General features: G+C 39.7%; 1 protein-coding gene across 1 annotated transcript in view; it reads right to left on the bottom strand.

The window, feature by feature from the left end:
* GTF2H1 (general transcription factor IIH subunit 1) overlaps nt 1-17,099 on the bottom strand; it is a 50,458-nt gene that overhangs the window by 21,445 nt on the left and 11,914 nt on the right. The window contains exons 3-9 of the mRNA XM_015434115.3: nt 14,597-14,789; nt 12,366-12,531; nt 11,000-11,093; nt 9,188-9,337; nt 8,990-9,069; nt 3,196-3,323; nt 2,993-3,080 (exon numbers count right to left, since the gene is read on the bottom strand). Of these exons, the coding sequence (XP_015289601.1) occupies nt 2,993-3,080; nt 3,196-3,323; nt 8,990-9,069; nt 9,188-9,337; nt 11,000-11,093; nt 12,366-12,531; nt 14,597-14,789 (899 nt within the window). The remainder of the gene's footprint in view (nt 1-2,992; nt 3,081-3,195; nt 3,324-8,989; nt 9,070-9,187; nt 9,338-10,999; nt 11,094-12,365; nt 12,532-14,596; nt 14,790-17,099) is intronic.

Raw genomic sequence — 17,099 nt, forward strand, 5'->3', positions numbered from 1 at the left:
CACCATTTGTAAAATAATTCATCTTTTCTCACTGACTTTTAAAATGTCATGTGTATCATATATATGCTTAATTCCTCCATGTATTTGGGTTTACTTCTGGACTCTTTATTTTTACTAATTTTATTCATTAATTTCATTAATCTGTTACCCCTGTGCTATTAATAACCTGCTTAAATTTTTACAGCCTTGTAATAATAAAAACATACTACTTATGAAAGATACATGATCTATGTAAACATTTGTGCAAATCAGCCTTGCAATGTCTTCCTCTACAAAGCTATGAAATTCATCTGGTCAACTCTTACTGACTACCAAGACTAGAATCAGAACATTCAGGTTATTAACTATATCTCAAAAAAGGTCAATCTGAAAATTTAACATTTTAAATTGCTCCAACTTTAAGATTCTAAATAGTCGCTTTATGGTACAGAACAAATCTGACCTCCTCATATGATACTCACAGAAACACATCCTTACCTAGACTCAGCCTAACTTTTTTTTCTTTTTTTATTACTTTCTCAACCCTATACCCTTCAGCCAACTTCAAGGATTACTGATGTCTTCATGATTTTTGACATATGTCAAGCTTATTTCTACCCCTGCTGTCGCCTTACCTATGACATGTCCCTACCCAAGCTCCCGTTAACAATCCAAATCCTAAACTTATGCCAAGGCCTAGTTAGGTCACCTGACTTTCACATTTAACTGAAAGCTCCATCAAGGGAGGGACTCTGTCTGCTATTAATTCTGAATCTCTCATTCTACAAGTGAGAGAATCTATAAATTGTAACCCTTTATAGAATAAAGAGCAGTCAACCACTGACTTGGAAGAATAGTTAGAGCCAGCATTTACTACTGAATACTGATAGCCCCTGACTTATAATGGTTTGACTTGGAATTTTTCAACTTTATGATGGTGTCAAAGTGATACACATTCAGTAGAGAAACCATACTTTGAATAGCCATACATTGTTTTTCACTTTCAGTATTCAATGAGTTACATGAGATATTCAACATTTTATTACAAAATACACTTTACATTAGGTAATGCTGCCCAACTATAGGCTAATCTAAGTGCTCGGAACACGTTTAAAGTAGGATAGCCTAAACTATGGTGTTCCATACATTAGGTGTATTCAATGCATTTTCGATTTACAGTATTTGCAACTTCTGATGAGTTTACTGGGATGTAGACCCATTTAAGTCGAGAAGTATCTGATTTGTAAAAATCACACAAATAAATAAATTTCTTTTTTATTTTTTGAGATGGAATCTTGCTCTGTCATTCGCTGGAGTGTAGTGGTGCGATCTCCGCTCACCGCAAACTCCACCTCCCAGGTTCAAGTGATTTTCCTGCCTCAGCCTCCCAAGTAGCTGGAATTATAGGTGCACGTCACCACGCCTGGCTAATTTTTGTATTTTTAGTAGAGACATGGTTTCACCATGCTGGCCAGGCTGTTCTAGAAATTCTGACCTCAAGTGATCCACCCACCTTGGCCTCCCAAAGTGCTGGGATTACAGGCATGAGCCACGGCACCTGGCCAAGACATTTCTGATAACTTGTTCACCACCAAGAATCAAGGGTACTCAGTGCAACAGTATACAAAGAAAGCATCACTTAATAGATTTCTTCTCTAACTTCTTTATAACTTATATTTTAGTTTTGCTTTAGTTCAAAAAAGAAGTACCTTACTGGCTTTATTAATTTTACAGGTAATACATGCCTGTAAAAACATTAAGTTACTGAAATAGGCCGGCACAGTGGCTCATGCCTGTAATCCCAGCACTGTGGGAGGCCGAGGTGGGCAGATCACATGAGGCCAGGAGTTCAAGACCAGCCTAGCCCACATGGCAAAATTCCGTCTCTACTAAAAATACAAAAATTAGCCAGGTGTGGTGGTGCATGCCTGTAATCCCAGCTACTCCGGAGGCTGAGGCAGAAGAATCGCTTGAATCCAGGAGGCAAACGTTGCAGTGAGCTGAGATTGCACCACTGCACTCCAGCCTGGGTGACAGAGCAAGACTCTGTCTCAAAAAAACAAACAACAACAACAACAACATTAAATTACTGAAATAAATGAAAGAAATTAAGACTTACCCATAATCTCTTTATTGAAAGATAACTGTTTAGCATATTCATTTGAAGGCCCTTTCAAAGCTCACAAACTATTTTTTTGTGCATAAAACTGTACTGTACAATCTGTTCTGTGAACTCTTTGATGCAATATATCATTAATGCTTTCAAAATAATTAATAGTTGCATCAATCTCTATTGTATAAATGCACTACAGAGAACAGAATCCTTGCTACTGTCTTTATTGTGATATTGTAACGAATATTTCTATCTAAATCTTAGTATGCCTTTCTTAAGAACTAAATGTCCACAAGTAGAACTAAGGATATAAAGCTTTAAATGTTTAATACACATTGCCTGACTGCTCTCTAAGAAAGCTTTATCCTAATTAGGAAGGGAGGTACAAAATAGCTTGGCAACGTTGCAGGAGAAGAATACACAAGAAGCTAATTCTGTCCATCCTTCTCCACAACCTCAAATGATTTCATCAATATTTAATGAGAAGACACCTTCAGCTCTGAAATGCTAGGTTTACAGGGCTAATTCACTTTCTTTTAAAAATCATATACATGAAATTTTGGCTTTTCTGTCACATTGCCTCTGTTAAACGAAGATTTTATTCCCAGAGAACAAAAATCACATATAAGAACAATCTGTATGTATGTGTACATGTGGGGAAAATAAACAAACAAACAAAAAACAATAAAAATGGCTAACAGGCTAGAGTCAATGGAAAGTTGGCTGGCAAGCCAAAGCTGGGGAAATACTCTTTGTAATGCTATACACTTTAAGCTAAATACTTAACATCTTGGTCAGAAGAACTGAGTCATAGGAAATAAGCATATATAGTTCTTGCAGTTACGTACAGTATTTGGAGAAACTTGAGACCCAAATGGTTCATATTTTTTTTGCCCATACCCTTTTGACTGCTGGCTGAAAGCAGTCTGCATCTCCGGAATTTCCATCCATGCTGCTGGGCTCACTATTTTGTTCATTTTGTGCTTCTCTTAAAACAAAGGGAAAAAAAAAAAGTTAATGTTAAAAACCACAACCAAAACACCACAACTCCATCTGGATATCTTGAAAAGCCCAGTTACTGCACCTCTGCATTTATACTTAACTGTTTTCTGAGTCCAGCTGCCAGGACCATGGCACTGTGATGGTTAAATCTCTTGATGATGGCAGCATTACTATTCTCTTTTATGGATTTAGAATTGGAAGCAGATGGCACAGAGGAAATGCCATAGCCCTGTGAGAAATAATTTAGTAGATTAAACATTTTTTAAAAAGGTTCTGCTTTTCTTAAGACATGCTTAGCTGAAAAAATTTGCTGGATGATGGGACTTTATTATTTTTCACGAACATTACTAAATATTTATGAGCAAACATTTAAAAACAAGTGACATTATACACACAGAAGATTAACAAATAGCACTAACTTGTTATAGCATTACAAAATACATCTTAAACTGAATTTTTCTCTTTTTTTTTTGAGTCCCGCTCTGTTGCTCAGGCTGGAGGGCAACCTTTGCCTCCTGGGTTCAAGTGATTCTCCTGCCTCAGCCTCCTAAGAAGCTGGGATTACAGATGCCTGCCACCACAGCCAGCTAATATTTTGTATTTTTAGTAGAGATGGGGTTTCACCATGCTGGTCAGGTTGGTTTTGAACTCCTGACCTCAAATGATCTGCCCACCTCGGCCTCCCAAAGTGCTGGGATTACAGGTGTGAGCCACTGTGCCTGGTCTGTATTTCTCTTTTAAAGAACAATTTGGATCTAGTTATCAAAACATTAAATAGAAGTGATAGAGGCCAGGATGCCTGTAATCCCAGCACTTTGGGAGGCCAAGGTGGGCGAGTCACCTGAGGTCAGGAGTTCAAAACTAGCCCGGCCAACATGGTGAAACCTCATCTCTACCAAAAATACAAAAATTAGCCAGGTGTGGTGGCACACACCTATAATCCCAGCTGCTTGGGAGGCTGAGTGAGGCAGGAGAATCACTTGAACCCAGGAGGCAGAGGTGGCAGTGAGCTGAGATTGCACCACTGCACTCTAGCCTGGGTGACAGAGTGAGACTCTGTCTCAGAAAAACAAAACAAAACAAAAAAACAAACAAAAAAAAGCAAATAAAAAGAATAGAATATAGTGGGAAAAACAGACTATGGATTCAGAAAGATAGAGTCAAATTCTTTTTCTAACATTAATCTAGGCAAAATAAACTTTTCCAAGTTCTATAAAGTAGGATAAAAGATAATAAAATGAGATTATGTTTTAAAACATGTACTGAGTGCATGCTACTTGCTAGACCATGTAGATACAAAATTGATTAAGACCCCATGCCATAGAAGCTTAAATACTAGTTAGTGGGAAGCTGGGCTGGAGAGAATTACTAATCAATCCTACTGGAGAAGAGGGTTTGAAAAAGCTACAGAGAAAACCATAAGATAAACTGGTGCTTGCCAAGTAGATCCAGGAGACAATAACATTTCAGGGAGAGGAAACTGCTTAAACAAAGAAAGAGGCACTGTGGTCCCGATTATTTGGGAGGTTGAGGTAGAAGAACTGTTGAGCCGAAGAGTTCAAGTCCAGCCTGGCAACATAGTGAGACCCTGTCTCTATTTAAAAATAAAACAAAACAAAAGCAAAGAAGCAACGTAGCACATATTGTGACATGAGACTGTATATGGTTCAATATACTGAGAAATAATTATGGTCCAGGAATTGGTGAGGCTAAAAAGGTAAAAGATAGATCATAAGACTCACATGTGCTGGGCATGGTGGCTCACGCCCGTAATCCCAGCACTTTGCGAGGCTGAGGTGGGTGGGTCACCTGAGGTCGGGAGTTCAAGACCAGTCTTGGTCAACATGGTGAAACCCTGTCTGTACTCAAAATACAAAAATTAGCTGGCTGTGGTGTGTGCCTGTGATCCCAGCTACTCAGGAAGCTGAGGGAGAAGAATTGCTTTAACTCAGGAGGCGGAGATTGCAGTGAGCCGAGATCACGCCACTGCACTCCCGTCTGGGCAACAGGGCGCGACTCCATCTCAAAAAAAAAAAAAGATCCATATGCTGTTCATCCATGTATCAAATAATTACTAAGTGATTATTACTACATGACATGTGCTGGGAACAGGCCAATAAACAGAACAAAGTCAGCTTCATCAAGATTACACTCTGACAGGAGAGTGAATGGAATTATCAAGTAAAACAAGGTAAACACAACTTTTTTTTGAAAGTGGAAAATGTTATTGAAGAAAATAGAGGGTAACATGATGAAGTGACTGAATTTGCGGGTGGTTAGAGAAAGCCTTTCTAATGAAGCAACTTTTTTATTTTTAATTTTAAAATTTTTATTTTTTTTTGAGACAGGTTCTCACTCTGTTGTCCAGGCTGGAGCACAGTGGCCCAATCACAGTTCACTGCAGCCTTGACCTCCTGGGATCAAGTGATCCTCCTGCCTCAGCCTCCCAGGTAGCTGGGACTAGAAGTATATACCACTATGCCCAGCTAATTTTTAAATTAAAAAAAAAAAAAAAGTTTAGAGATGGGGTCTCACAATGGACTCAAATGATCCTCTCACCTCAGTCTCCCAAAGTGCTAGGATTAAAGGCATGAGCCACCCCACCCAGCGGGAAATGACATTACAACAGATATCTAAAGATAGGCAGAAGCTGGTTAGGGGACAAGCAGCTAGAAGAACAGTTAAGTGCATAAGCCCTGAGGTAGAAAAAGCGTGGCATGGAACTGAAAGGTTATTATGTCTAAGGCATGAATGAGTGGAAGTGTCCCATCTGAGAAGAATGCAGGAGCCAAATCAAGCAGTCTTGTAGGAATTTTGATTTTATTCTAAGTTCAATGAGAAGATAATGAAGAATTTCATATAGGGGATTATTAGGATCTGATTTATATTATAATCCTTTCTCTTTTTTTTGAGACGGAGTCTTGCTCTGTTGCTCAGGCAGGAGTGCAGTGGTGCAATCTTGGCTCATTGCAGCCTCTGCCTCCCCAGTTCCAGCGAGTCTCCTGCCTCGGCCTCCTGGGTAGCTGGGATTACAGGCATGCGCCACCAGGCCTGGCTAATTTTTGTATTTTTAGTGGAGATGGGGTTTCACTATATTGGCCAGGCTGGTCTTGAACTCCTGACCTCAGGTGATCCACCCGCCTCAGCCTCCCAAAGTGCTGGGATTATAGGCACAAGCCACTGCGCTTGGCCTATATTATAATTATTACTGCTAGAGGAGAATAAACTATAAAAGACAAGACAGCAAAAATAAAGGTCAGTTAGGAGGCTAAGGCAAGCAAACAGGCCAAACATGATGATACCATAAACACAAAAGGGTGTAAGCGTCTGTGTAGATCCCACAGATGAGAGGTGTATTGTATAAGGCTTGCTGATACACTGAATGCTGGATATAACAGGAGGAAAACATGGCTGGCTGCAATGGCTCACGCCTGTAATCTCAGCACTTTAAGAGGCTGAGGTGGAAAAACAGCTTGAGCCTAGGAGTTCGAGACCAGCCTGGGCAACACAGCAAGACCCTGTCTCTACAAAAAATAAAAAAATTAGCCAGGTGTAGTAGCCTGTGCTACAGTCCTAGCTACTCAGGAGACTGAGGCAGACTGCTTAAGTCCAAGAGGTCAAGGTTGCAGTGAGCCATGATTGTGCCATTGTACTCCAGCCTGGGTGACAGAGTAAGCCTGTCATAAAAAAGAAGAGGAAGAATTAAGGAGACTCCCCAACTCCCAGGTTTTTGGTTTAAGCAAACTGCAATGCTTCTTACTGAGAGAGAGAATACCCATGGAGATAGGTTTATGAGGATGGGAATCAAAGGTTCCATTTTACATGTGAAGTTGAGATGTCTTTGAAATAACTGAGTGGAGATGTCAAGTAGGCAGTTAGAGCTCTGCAGTCAAAGACAGACTATAGTTACCCGGGATTCATCATTATGTAACAATAATTTTTTTATTTTTATTTTTACTCCCTCCCCTGTTCCCCATATCTAGTAAAGCAATGGAATAGAGAGAATGCATTCAGGAGGCTGGAAATCATAGCCTATGACAGTTACTACTATCAGAAGATTGATAAGGGAAGAAGGAACACCAAAGGAAAAACTGCATCAACCAACATTTGTAGTAAAAGGATTGGTTATATAAATGTTGATATACCCATACCATTGGAATACTATGCAGGAATCTAAAAATACAGATAATAACAGTAACGCCTATTACCTACTACTTACTACGCACTAGGCTCTTTTAACTCATAGAAATCCTGTAAGGCAAGTACTATTAGCCTAACGGGGGGAAAAAAAACCCCAAAAAACTGGGCTTGGGCCGGGCATGGTGGCTCACACCTGTAATCCCTGCACTTTGGGAGGCCGAGACAGGCGGACCACTTGAGGTCAGGAGTTCGAGATCAGCCTGGCCAACATGATGAAACCCTGCCTATACTAGAAATACAAAAATTAGCCTGGCATGGTGGCATGTGCCTGCGATCCCAGCTACTTGGGAGCCTGAGGCAGGAGAATCGCTTGAACCCTGGAGGTGGAGGTTGCAGTGAGTCGAGCTCATGCCACTGCACTCCAGCCTGAGCAACAGAGTGAGATCCCATCTCAAAAAACAAAACAAAACAAAACAAAAAAACCAAACTGGGCCTGGCAATGTTAGAAAATATCAGAATCTAAGTCAGCTAGTTTGGTTTTAAAGTCTATGTTTTAAACTATGGGATAATTTATATAGCTATTGATACTAAACAAAAGATAGTTATAAATGTACATGTACAATATGCCATCATGGTTATTTTAAAGCCAAAAAAAGCACTAAAAAAGTCTTTTCCTTCATAGTAAGTTGTAAGTCTAAGTGCCGCTAAGCTTTATTTTCTCAGGATAATTAAAGAGGGCCATGTTTGTATAGATTCTTCTGGAATTATGAAAGGGTAATGTCCTGATAAACTCACTGTATGATGAAAATATAAATTGAAAATACATTGGCCGGGTGCGGTGGCTCATGACTCTCAATCCCAGCACCCAGAACTTTGGGAGGCCAAGGTGGGCAGATCACCTGAGGTAAGGAGTTTGAGACCAGCCTGGCCAACATGGCAAAACCTCATCTCTAGTAAAAATACAAAAATTAGCTGGGTGTGGTGGCACGTGCCTGTAATTCCAGCTACTCGGGAGACTGAGACAGGAGAATGGCTTTAACTTGGGAGGCAGAGGTTGCAGCAAGCCGAGATTGCGCCACTGCACTCCAGTCTGGGCAACAGAGTGACTCTGTCTCAAAAAAAAAAAAAAAAAAAGAAGAGCAAGAAAATGAAAACTCAGAGTAAAGGGAATAACTGAGGAAGACAGGTTCTGGCCTAGAAGACAGAAGTAGTGATAAAATTATCCTTGATCACAACAGGAACCACCTCTTTCTCTGCAAGTGGATAAATCTGTAGGTCTGGGGTCATGATGCTGAGGTAGGTAGGCCATATATGATGGCCTACTTGCTGAAACACTGGGGTTGGCGTGGTGTAAGCGTCATGAGATTGCTTAACGTTTGGCAGATAGTAAGCAATCAACAAATGTTTGTTATCTTCCTTATTTATTAATTTATCCACATTTCTTTAGATTAAATGTTAGCTAGAGCATAAAGCTGGACTCATCACATTAAGCCTTTATTATTACTAGAGAACTGCGGATGAGGGAGCTAGAAATTTATTTTTAAAAAGTTTTAGCAACTCACACAGGAATTTCATTTCTTCCAGGCAATTTTAATGGCAAACAACGCTATTTCAGAGCTCTTCCGATAAATCACTTCAAATAACAGTATTTTGCTTATCTGACATTCTCAAAAGTGGAACAGGTCTACACTTAAGACAACGTTGAAGACTAAAAGAAAACTCTTTTCTCTCAAAACTTCTTTTATTGCTTCTTACCTCATCTAATGGTTTATCTTCCAAAGCTGTTAAATCTAGTAGTGGGTTTTTCACTCCTAATGAAACCATTGTTTTTAGGCCTAGAAAATCAACAAAATAAAAAGTTCAGCATGTCTTATCTGTCTCAGAAAATTAACACCTATAATGTCTAGAGGGTGACAAGTTAAATACCAGGGTCCATCAGAGATAAACAGTTACCTTTTTCATCTATTTTGGCACATTCTGCAAAGAGATCCTTTGACCCTGTATTCAGCCGATCCCTGTGAAAATAATGGGACTGGAAAAAACGTGTCCAGAATTCCTTCTCTGTCATGTTGTGGGGAACATTTTCTGCATATTTCATTTTTACTGTGGGGGAAAAAAAAACCCACAAGAAAATATATACTGAATTTCCATTTTTAAAACCTCTCAAATTAGATACGGAAATACAAACCATCAGCAAAATCTAGACCATAAAGCTCTCAATTCTACATACTATATATTATAATCTCATTATAAACATGAAATGTAACTTGAGAGATTAGGCAAGGCATGACCTCTATAAATCTTACAAATTACTAACAAAACCTTATTTACACCAACAGAGTAAGGTTTTGAAGTTTTAGTAGAAATACCAAGAATCTCAGGAGTCAGAGCTGAGTTGGCTTGTTTGCTCATTTATATATGTGCACTCTCAATCCAAGGCACCATGTTAGCTGGTGGGGAAAGAAAGAGCTCAGTAGCCACTGGACTGTCAGCTCAGCACTCCAGAGGCTTACACTCTAGGCAAGCATAGAGTTCAACAGCATTGTTTCCTGAGCTCTGAGTTTAAATTTCTAGGTCTGCCACTTTCTGTGTGACCCTGAGCAAATTAATCTTTCTGTACCTTGGTTTCCTCATCTGTAAAGTAAGGGTCATAACAGTACTTCCACTTCATAGGTGTACATGATGATTAAATCAGTTACTATAGAAAAATAACTTAAATAGTGTCTGGCACATAATAAACACTACACAATTATGTTATTATCAGAAAGATAACAAAAGAGCCAGGCACTATGGCTCAAGCCTATAATCTCAGCACTTTGGGAGGCTGAGGCGGGCAGATCACTTGAGGTCAGGAATTCAAGACCAGTCTGGCCAACAGGGTGAAACCCCACCTCTACAAAAAATACAAAAATTAGCTTGGCATGGTGGCACATACCTGTAGTCCCAGCTACTTGGGAGGTGGAGGCAGTAGAATCACTTGAGCCTGGGAAGCGGAGGTTGCAGTGAGCCAAGATGGCGCCACTACACTCCAGCCTGGGTGACAGAGCAAGACTGTCTCAAAAAAAAAAAAAAAAGAGGGTCTTGTTTTGTTGCTCAGGCTAGTCTTGAACTCCTTGCTTCAAGGGATCCTCTTGCCTCAGCCTCCTGAAGTGTTGGGATTACAGGTGTGAGCCACTGAGCCTGGCCAGGATTTCACAAAGGTGGCAAGGAGGTGATGCTTGAGCTGAGTCCTGAGAGAGAGATTCCTAAGGACTAAAGGGGTGAGAGTGGTGAAGAGGGAAGAGAGAACAGAATACAGCTTAAGAGAGTACTGCTTAGTCAGAAGAATGACAGACACACTGGCTCTCACCCTTGTCTGCACATAATAAATCACTGAGGCTGGGGTCAAGGACTCTATACTTTTAGGATGGCATCTGCATGGGAAGTAATTTGTGCGTTAGGAAGGTCACTCTGGATACGGTACGAAGGATGATCTTAGTAGTATAGACAGACTCATTTATTGACGTCTCTGCAGAATGCCATCTCATCAGGTATGTTGCAGGCTAAATAAAGTTTAAGAACCACTGATGAAAAGTCATATCAGTGAACTGATGACAACACATTATTTACTGAGCCCCTAGTATCTACTGTATGTCAGGCACTGGGTAAAGTACTTTATGTAATTTATTGCACTTGATCAGGAATGTGAAGCTTTTTATTTTTCATTGATATACTACAGAATACATCCATATATTTTAACCATCTGAAAGAACTGATTCTTCTTACCTGCTGGATAGGTCCTAAATATGGACTCAATGATATCAGAAGTTAAATTATATCTTAGACCATTACAGCCATCGGTCTGGGGCCGGACATCAGCCTAAAACAAAGTCCATACACACATACACGTTAGAACATCAGGGAAAGATGGCTAAGGTCCCAGTGGACACTGGACAAAGGTGGAAAAAAAAATTTCTAAACTAACTGCATAGACAGAGAAAGTCCCTCACCTTCACTTTTTGCACAGAGGCAGGACTCAAAGAAGCCTGACTTGTTTCTCACGGTCTTAAGTGACCTATAAAATCTGCTTCTTTGGAAGTCTAATATGGTCAAATAGGCATGTTTAAGTATGAAAGCAGAGAGGTGGTGGAGCTTTAAGATAAAATTTGTATAGTCATAAAAACCACTACAAACCTTGGTTAGTAAATAATTAAATTAACATTAACTGACTGGCTTCTTTGCGAAACGCCTTATTAATTCGCTTCACTAATAAACATCCAAAAGATACCAAACATACAAATAGTATTCAAAATTTTGTTGAATGTGTCAATACTATTCTGGCTCCACCAGAATACCAACTGACTGAATTCCATTCTATAATTCCATAGATGAGGTATTTCCAATTTTTCTAATATAGTTTACAAATCTTACATTTTCCATAATATAGTCATGATACATTTAACTTTATAAGTAAAATATGGCAAAGATTGAAAAAGGCACCAGAAAGCCCTAAATTTGAAAATATTCAAAAAAGTATTAGTCCAAACTCTTAAAAGAGTCATTTTCAAATTCCATTTGACTACCAGTATGCTAGGGTCAAGTCCAAAGGCCAAGAAAACATAACTGGTAAAAAGAAACGTAAATTTTAAAAAAATTGTACATATTTTAAAAACAGTTTGGAAGAGGGCTGAGTGTGGTAGCTCATACTTGTAATCCCAGAGCTTTGGGAGGCTGAGAAGGGAGGAATGCTTGAGGCCTGGGATTTGAGACCAGCCTGGGAAATACAGTAAGAGCTGCCCCCAACTCTATAAAAATAAGAAAATTTAGCCAGGCAAGGTGGTGCACACCTTTAGTCCCAGCTACTTGAAAGGCTGAAGCAGGAGGATCGCTTGAGCCCAGGAGTTTGAGGATGCAGGGAACTATCACTGTGCCACTGCACTCCAGTCTGGGTGACAGAGTGAGACCCTGTCTTTTAAAAACAAACAAACAAAAATAATAATAGTTCAATAATAACGAAGAATACCGTGGATACTCAATTTTCCATTAATTTCCTTTAAGGAAATGCTAAATTTAACAAAAGGAATAATGGTCTTAAGACGTATATTGGGGTTTGAATCTTTATTTTCTTCAGAAATCTAGAAGGGTCACATACCAGAAATGCAGCAGAAATGCCAACATCCTGCTTATGATTGGATGTGGAAGAACTATCTGTTGCATTCACATTTAAACGATTGGCCCAGAATTCCTCAGCACTGATCACTTGACTCACAACAAGGTCTTTATAAAGCTGAAACAAAACAGGATCTTCTTGCAGCATTCTGTAAAGCAGAATATACTGAATGTAACTGAACTTCTAGAATAAAACACCATTTAGGTACATTTTAAAAAGATTTTGGCAACACAAAACATTGAAACAGACTACTTTTATTTTGTGATGTTTGAGCAGCAGAGGTCATTCAGTTCACTTTTCAGTAATTAAGAGCAAAATACCCCACATTTTTGGAGGAACAAATGATGTGGTAATAAATGGAGGCAGGTATAAAGGAAAGATTAAACCCTTTGAGGGCATGGGTTTGATCTTATTCATCTCTGTATCCCAGTGATTCAAAGATCACCACGTCTGTAGTGTACTGTCGTCCGCTGGTATCTGAAAATGCTCAAGTCCCTTAGATAAAATGGTATATTTACATACAAGCTACACATATCCTCCCATATACTTAAATCTCTAGATTATTTATAATATCAAATACAATGTAAATAGTTGCTATACCGTATTTTTATTTGTATTATGTTTAATTATTGTATTTTTTTTTCCCAAGTACTTCTGATCCAAAGTCGGTTGAATCTGTGAACGTAGAAGTCCTGGATATGGAAGGCTGAATGTATTCTCTTTCACATACAAAAGTAAATGGGCAGGAGAGGAGGTATGCTTGAAATTTTCTAGGAGTGAAGTATTTTTTCTCTTTTTTGAGATGGAGTCTTGCTCTGCCACCCAGGCTAGAGTGCATTGGCACGATCTCAGCTCACTGCAGCCTTTGCCTCCCAGGTTCATGCAATTCTCCTGCCTCAGCCTCCCGAGTTGCTGGATTCCAGGCACGCGCCATCACACCCGGCTAAGTTTTGCGTGTGTGTGTGTGTATAAATTTTTTTTTTTTGTAGAGGCAGAGTTTCACCATGTTGGCCGGGTTGGTCTTGAACTTCTGACTTCAAGTGAGTCACCTACCTCAGCCTCAAAAAGTACTGGGAATACAGGCATGAGCCACTATGCCTCGCCTTCAGCAATGGAGTTTTCATGGTGCTAAGCATGCACAGATATAAGCACTGATGGCCTGAAAGATACTGGTGATGGAATAATTCATAAGGAAATTGTGGCCAGGTGTGGTGGTTCACACCTGTAATCCCAGCACTTTGGGAGGCTGAGGCGGGCAGATCCCTTGAGGTCAGGAGTTTGAGACCAGCCTGGCCAACATGGTGAAACCCTGTCTGTACTAAAAATATAAAAATTAGCCGGGAGTGGTGGCGTGTGCCTGTGATACCAGCAACGTGGGAGGCCGAGGCAGAATTGCTTGAACCCAGGAGGCGGAGGTTGCAGTGAGCTGAGATCACGCCACTGCACTCCAGCCTGGGTGACAAAGCAAGACTCTGTCTCAAAAAAAAAAAAAAAAAAAAGAAAAAAGAAATTCTCATTATTTTACATACTGTCTCACTTTTTCAGTGTGAATTCTTTTAGGTTTCTTGTTCATAAGCATACTTCCAATGGCTTAGCATCTTCTCTGTAACAGAGAACTGGGAAAATAAATTAAAGAACTTCAGCACCTTCCAATCTCCGCTCTGTTCCTAAGCAGATCTTAGGTGTGATGCAGTTAATTCAACTTCTGGGTTTCCATTCTCACTTGCCTGAAGTCAAACAAGCAGTAAGATTTTAAAGCTGAAAACTAAACACCAAGGTAAAGACACTAGAGCCCATATTTTCCTACATTACAGTATCATAGCAGAAGCGAGGATAGATGGCCGGGCGTGGTGGCTCACACCTGAGGTCAGGAGTTTGAGACCAGCCTGACCAATGCGGTGAAACCCCATCTCTACTAAAATTACAAAAATTAGCTTGGTGTGGTGGCACACACCTGTAGTCCTAGCTACTTGGGAGGATGAGACAGGCTAATTGCTTGAACCCGGGAGGTGGAGGTTGCAGTGAGCCAAGATTGCACCACTGCACTCCAGCCTGGGCGACAGAGCCAGACTCCGTCTCCAAAAGAAACCAAAACCAAAACCAAAACCAAAACAACAAAAAAAGTGGGGATACCTAACAAGCTATTACCCTACTAGGAGACTAGAGAGAACCCAGTATCTCTCTCTTTCGAAAGGCTATTCTTTTCCTCCCACCTGTTCTTTTCTTCGAGTTCTTTATTTGCTTTCCTCTTGAATTTGGGCAGCAGCTGCTGAAGAAGGTCCTTTACTGCATCTCGCTCTTTCACTGCTGTGCTTTCATTGGAAAAATGGAAGTTAGTTGTGTCCCCTGCATGTAGGACCAGCTGAAGCTGAATTTTAGCTTTTCCTTCTGGACTAATTTTCTGGCCTAAAAAGAAGCATGAGGGCAGTTAGATGATGACACTCACACTGTGGGAATAACCATACAATAAGTTACTTTCCAAGAAGATTCAGGATTCCTTTGGGCTTTAACTGCCCTATTCCAATAGTGATGCTTTTGCAGAACGCACAATTCTTAAATGATCCCATGTAACCAGAGCATGCTCAACAAATTCACTAACATTCTGCTTCCTTCTTCGGTACTCTTTTCATGCAGCACTTCTCACCCACTGCTACTACCTCCAGATATTAATGGGCTTTCGTTTCCATTCAACTAGGGCAGACCTCTTTAAAGCTTTCTGAATGTATTTTAAACAAACTGCCCCAAATCAACATTATCATTAATAAAAATGACCTATCATGATCCAAAAGACTGCAAAATGCAGCCCATGGTTTATTCATTTTGCAAGGGAAATATGTAATTTTATATTCAAGATATCTGGTGTCACCACTTTAATAAAGTAATCAAACTTAGCCTCACTAAAAGTGAGATAACCTGACACTATATGCTTTCTGAGGTGATGGAACAGGAAGTGAATATCGCTATGTATGTTATTATTCTTGCACAAAATGTTTAAGCTGAATATGTTCAAGCCTTTAGGTCTGATTTTTAGTTTATAAAAAAATACAGGTATACGGGAATAAATTAAAACCTTGAGGAGACAATCAGAAATATTTGGAATGTTTGATATTTGACAAGGCTACACCCTGAAAGGGAATAAAGAAATGACAACTACAGAAACCTACATTGGATACCTTTTCTTTTTTTAAACCCAAAAACCACAACTATAAATATCATTGAGACAACCAATGAAAATGTAACAATGGGTATTTTTTATTAAAATGTTTTCAGTGTGATAATGGTATTACAAGCAATAAAAGCGCACACACAAATAATAAAGCAAATATGGCAAAACAATAAATGTAGTATCTAGGTAGGGCATATTACATAGGTTTTCACAGTACCATTCTTTAAAATTTTTTGTAACTTTGTCAGCTATGGTAAGAACTACTGCTGATTTTCACCTTAGTGAAAATCAATTTCAATTGCTTCTTTCAGATGTTGGCATTCCTTCAAATATTCAACTTGAAACTGTTCTGGTGCAAATTTAGTTTTGGGTATGCACTGCTTTCACCAATAACTGAGAAGAACTGTAGAGAAATTGGAGATGGGCATACTGTTTATTGTACACTGCGATTATCACAATGTGCGTGTGTATTACAAAGCTATGGGGCTAGCTTCCCGTTTGAGAGAGATGCTAGTACTCCTAATTTATAAGTCTACTGTTATAGAAATGTTAGTAGCTAAGGCTATTAGCTACTAACAGAAATTTGTAGGGCATTCTCACAGAAATACATATATATATATATATATATATATATATTTTTTTTTTTTTTTTTTTTTTTTTTTTTGAGAATGAGTCTCACTACAACACCCAGGCTGGAGTGAGTGAGGTGGTGCGATCTTGGCTTACTGCAAGCCCCGCCTCTCGGGTTCACGCCATTCTCCTGCCTCAGCCTCCCGAGCAGCTGGAACTACAGGCACCTGCCACCATGCTCAGACAATTTTTTTGTATTTTTAGTAGAGATGGGGTTTCACCGCGTAAGCCAGGATGGTCTTGATCTCCTGACCTCGTGATCCGCCTGCCTCGGTCTCCCAAAGTGCTGGGATTACAGGCGTGAACTACCATACCGGCCAGAAATAAAGTTTTAAAAGGAGGTACTATTACCAGGATAGTGGACAAAAGACCATAAGGCTTAGGCAGTACTGAGCTACGATGAATTTTAAATAGCATTCTTTTTTGAAAATTAAGATTCTAAATTATTTCAGTGGAGAAAGACAGGGATCTTGGTTATTTCCTGCAGCAAAGTAGAGGTAAGTCTTTGGGGCAAGGCAGCGGTTTGTATACAAAGCAATTTATAAATTGAGCACTTGCAAGTTGAGGGTTGTCCGTTTTGGGGGGTATTATATTGCTTGAAATTATCACAGAATTTTATTTAGGAGAAGACTCTTATATCCAGGGAAATAAATGAATTCAATTAACGATTATTGTCAAGGAGTTGTTGCCTTAAGTTTCTCCTAATCAAGATCTTTTTTTTTTTTTTTGAGATGGAGTCCTGCTCTGTTGCCCAGACTACAGTGCAATGGCGTGATCTTGGCTCATGGCAACCTCTGCCTCCCAGGTTCAAGTGACTCTCCTGCCTCAGCCTCTGGAGTAGCTGGGATTACAGGCGCATGCACCACTCTCGGTTAATTTTTGTATTTTTAGTAGAAATGGGGTTTCACCATGTTGGCCAG

Source organism: Macaca fascicularis, chromosome 14, assembly GCF_037993035.2.
Source record: "Macaca fascicularis isolate 582-1 chromosome 14, T2T-MFA8v1.1".
NCBI lineage: Eukaryota > Metazoa > Chordata > Mammalia > Primates > Cercopithecidae > Macaca > Macaca fascicularis.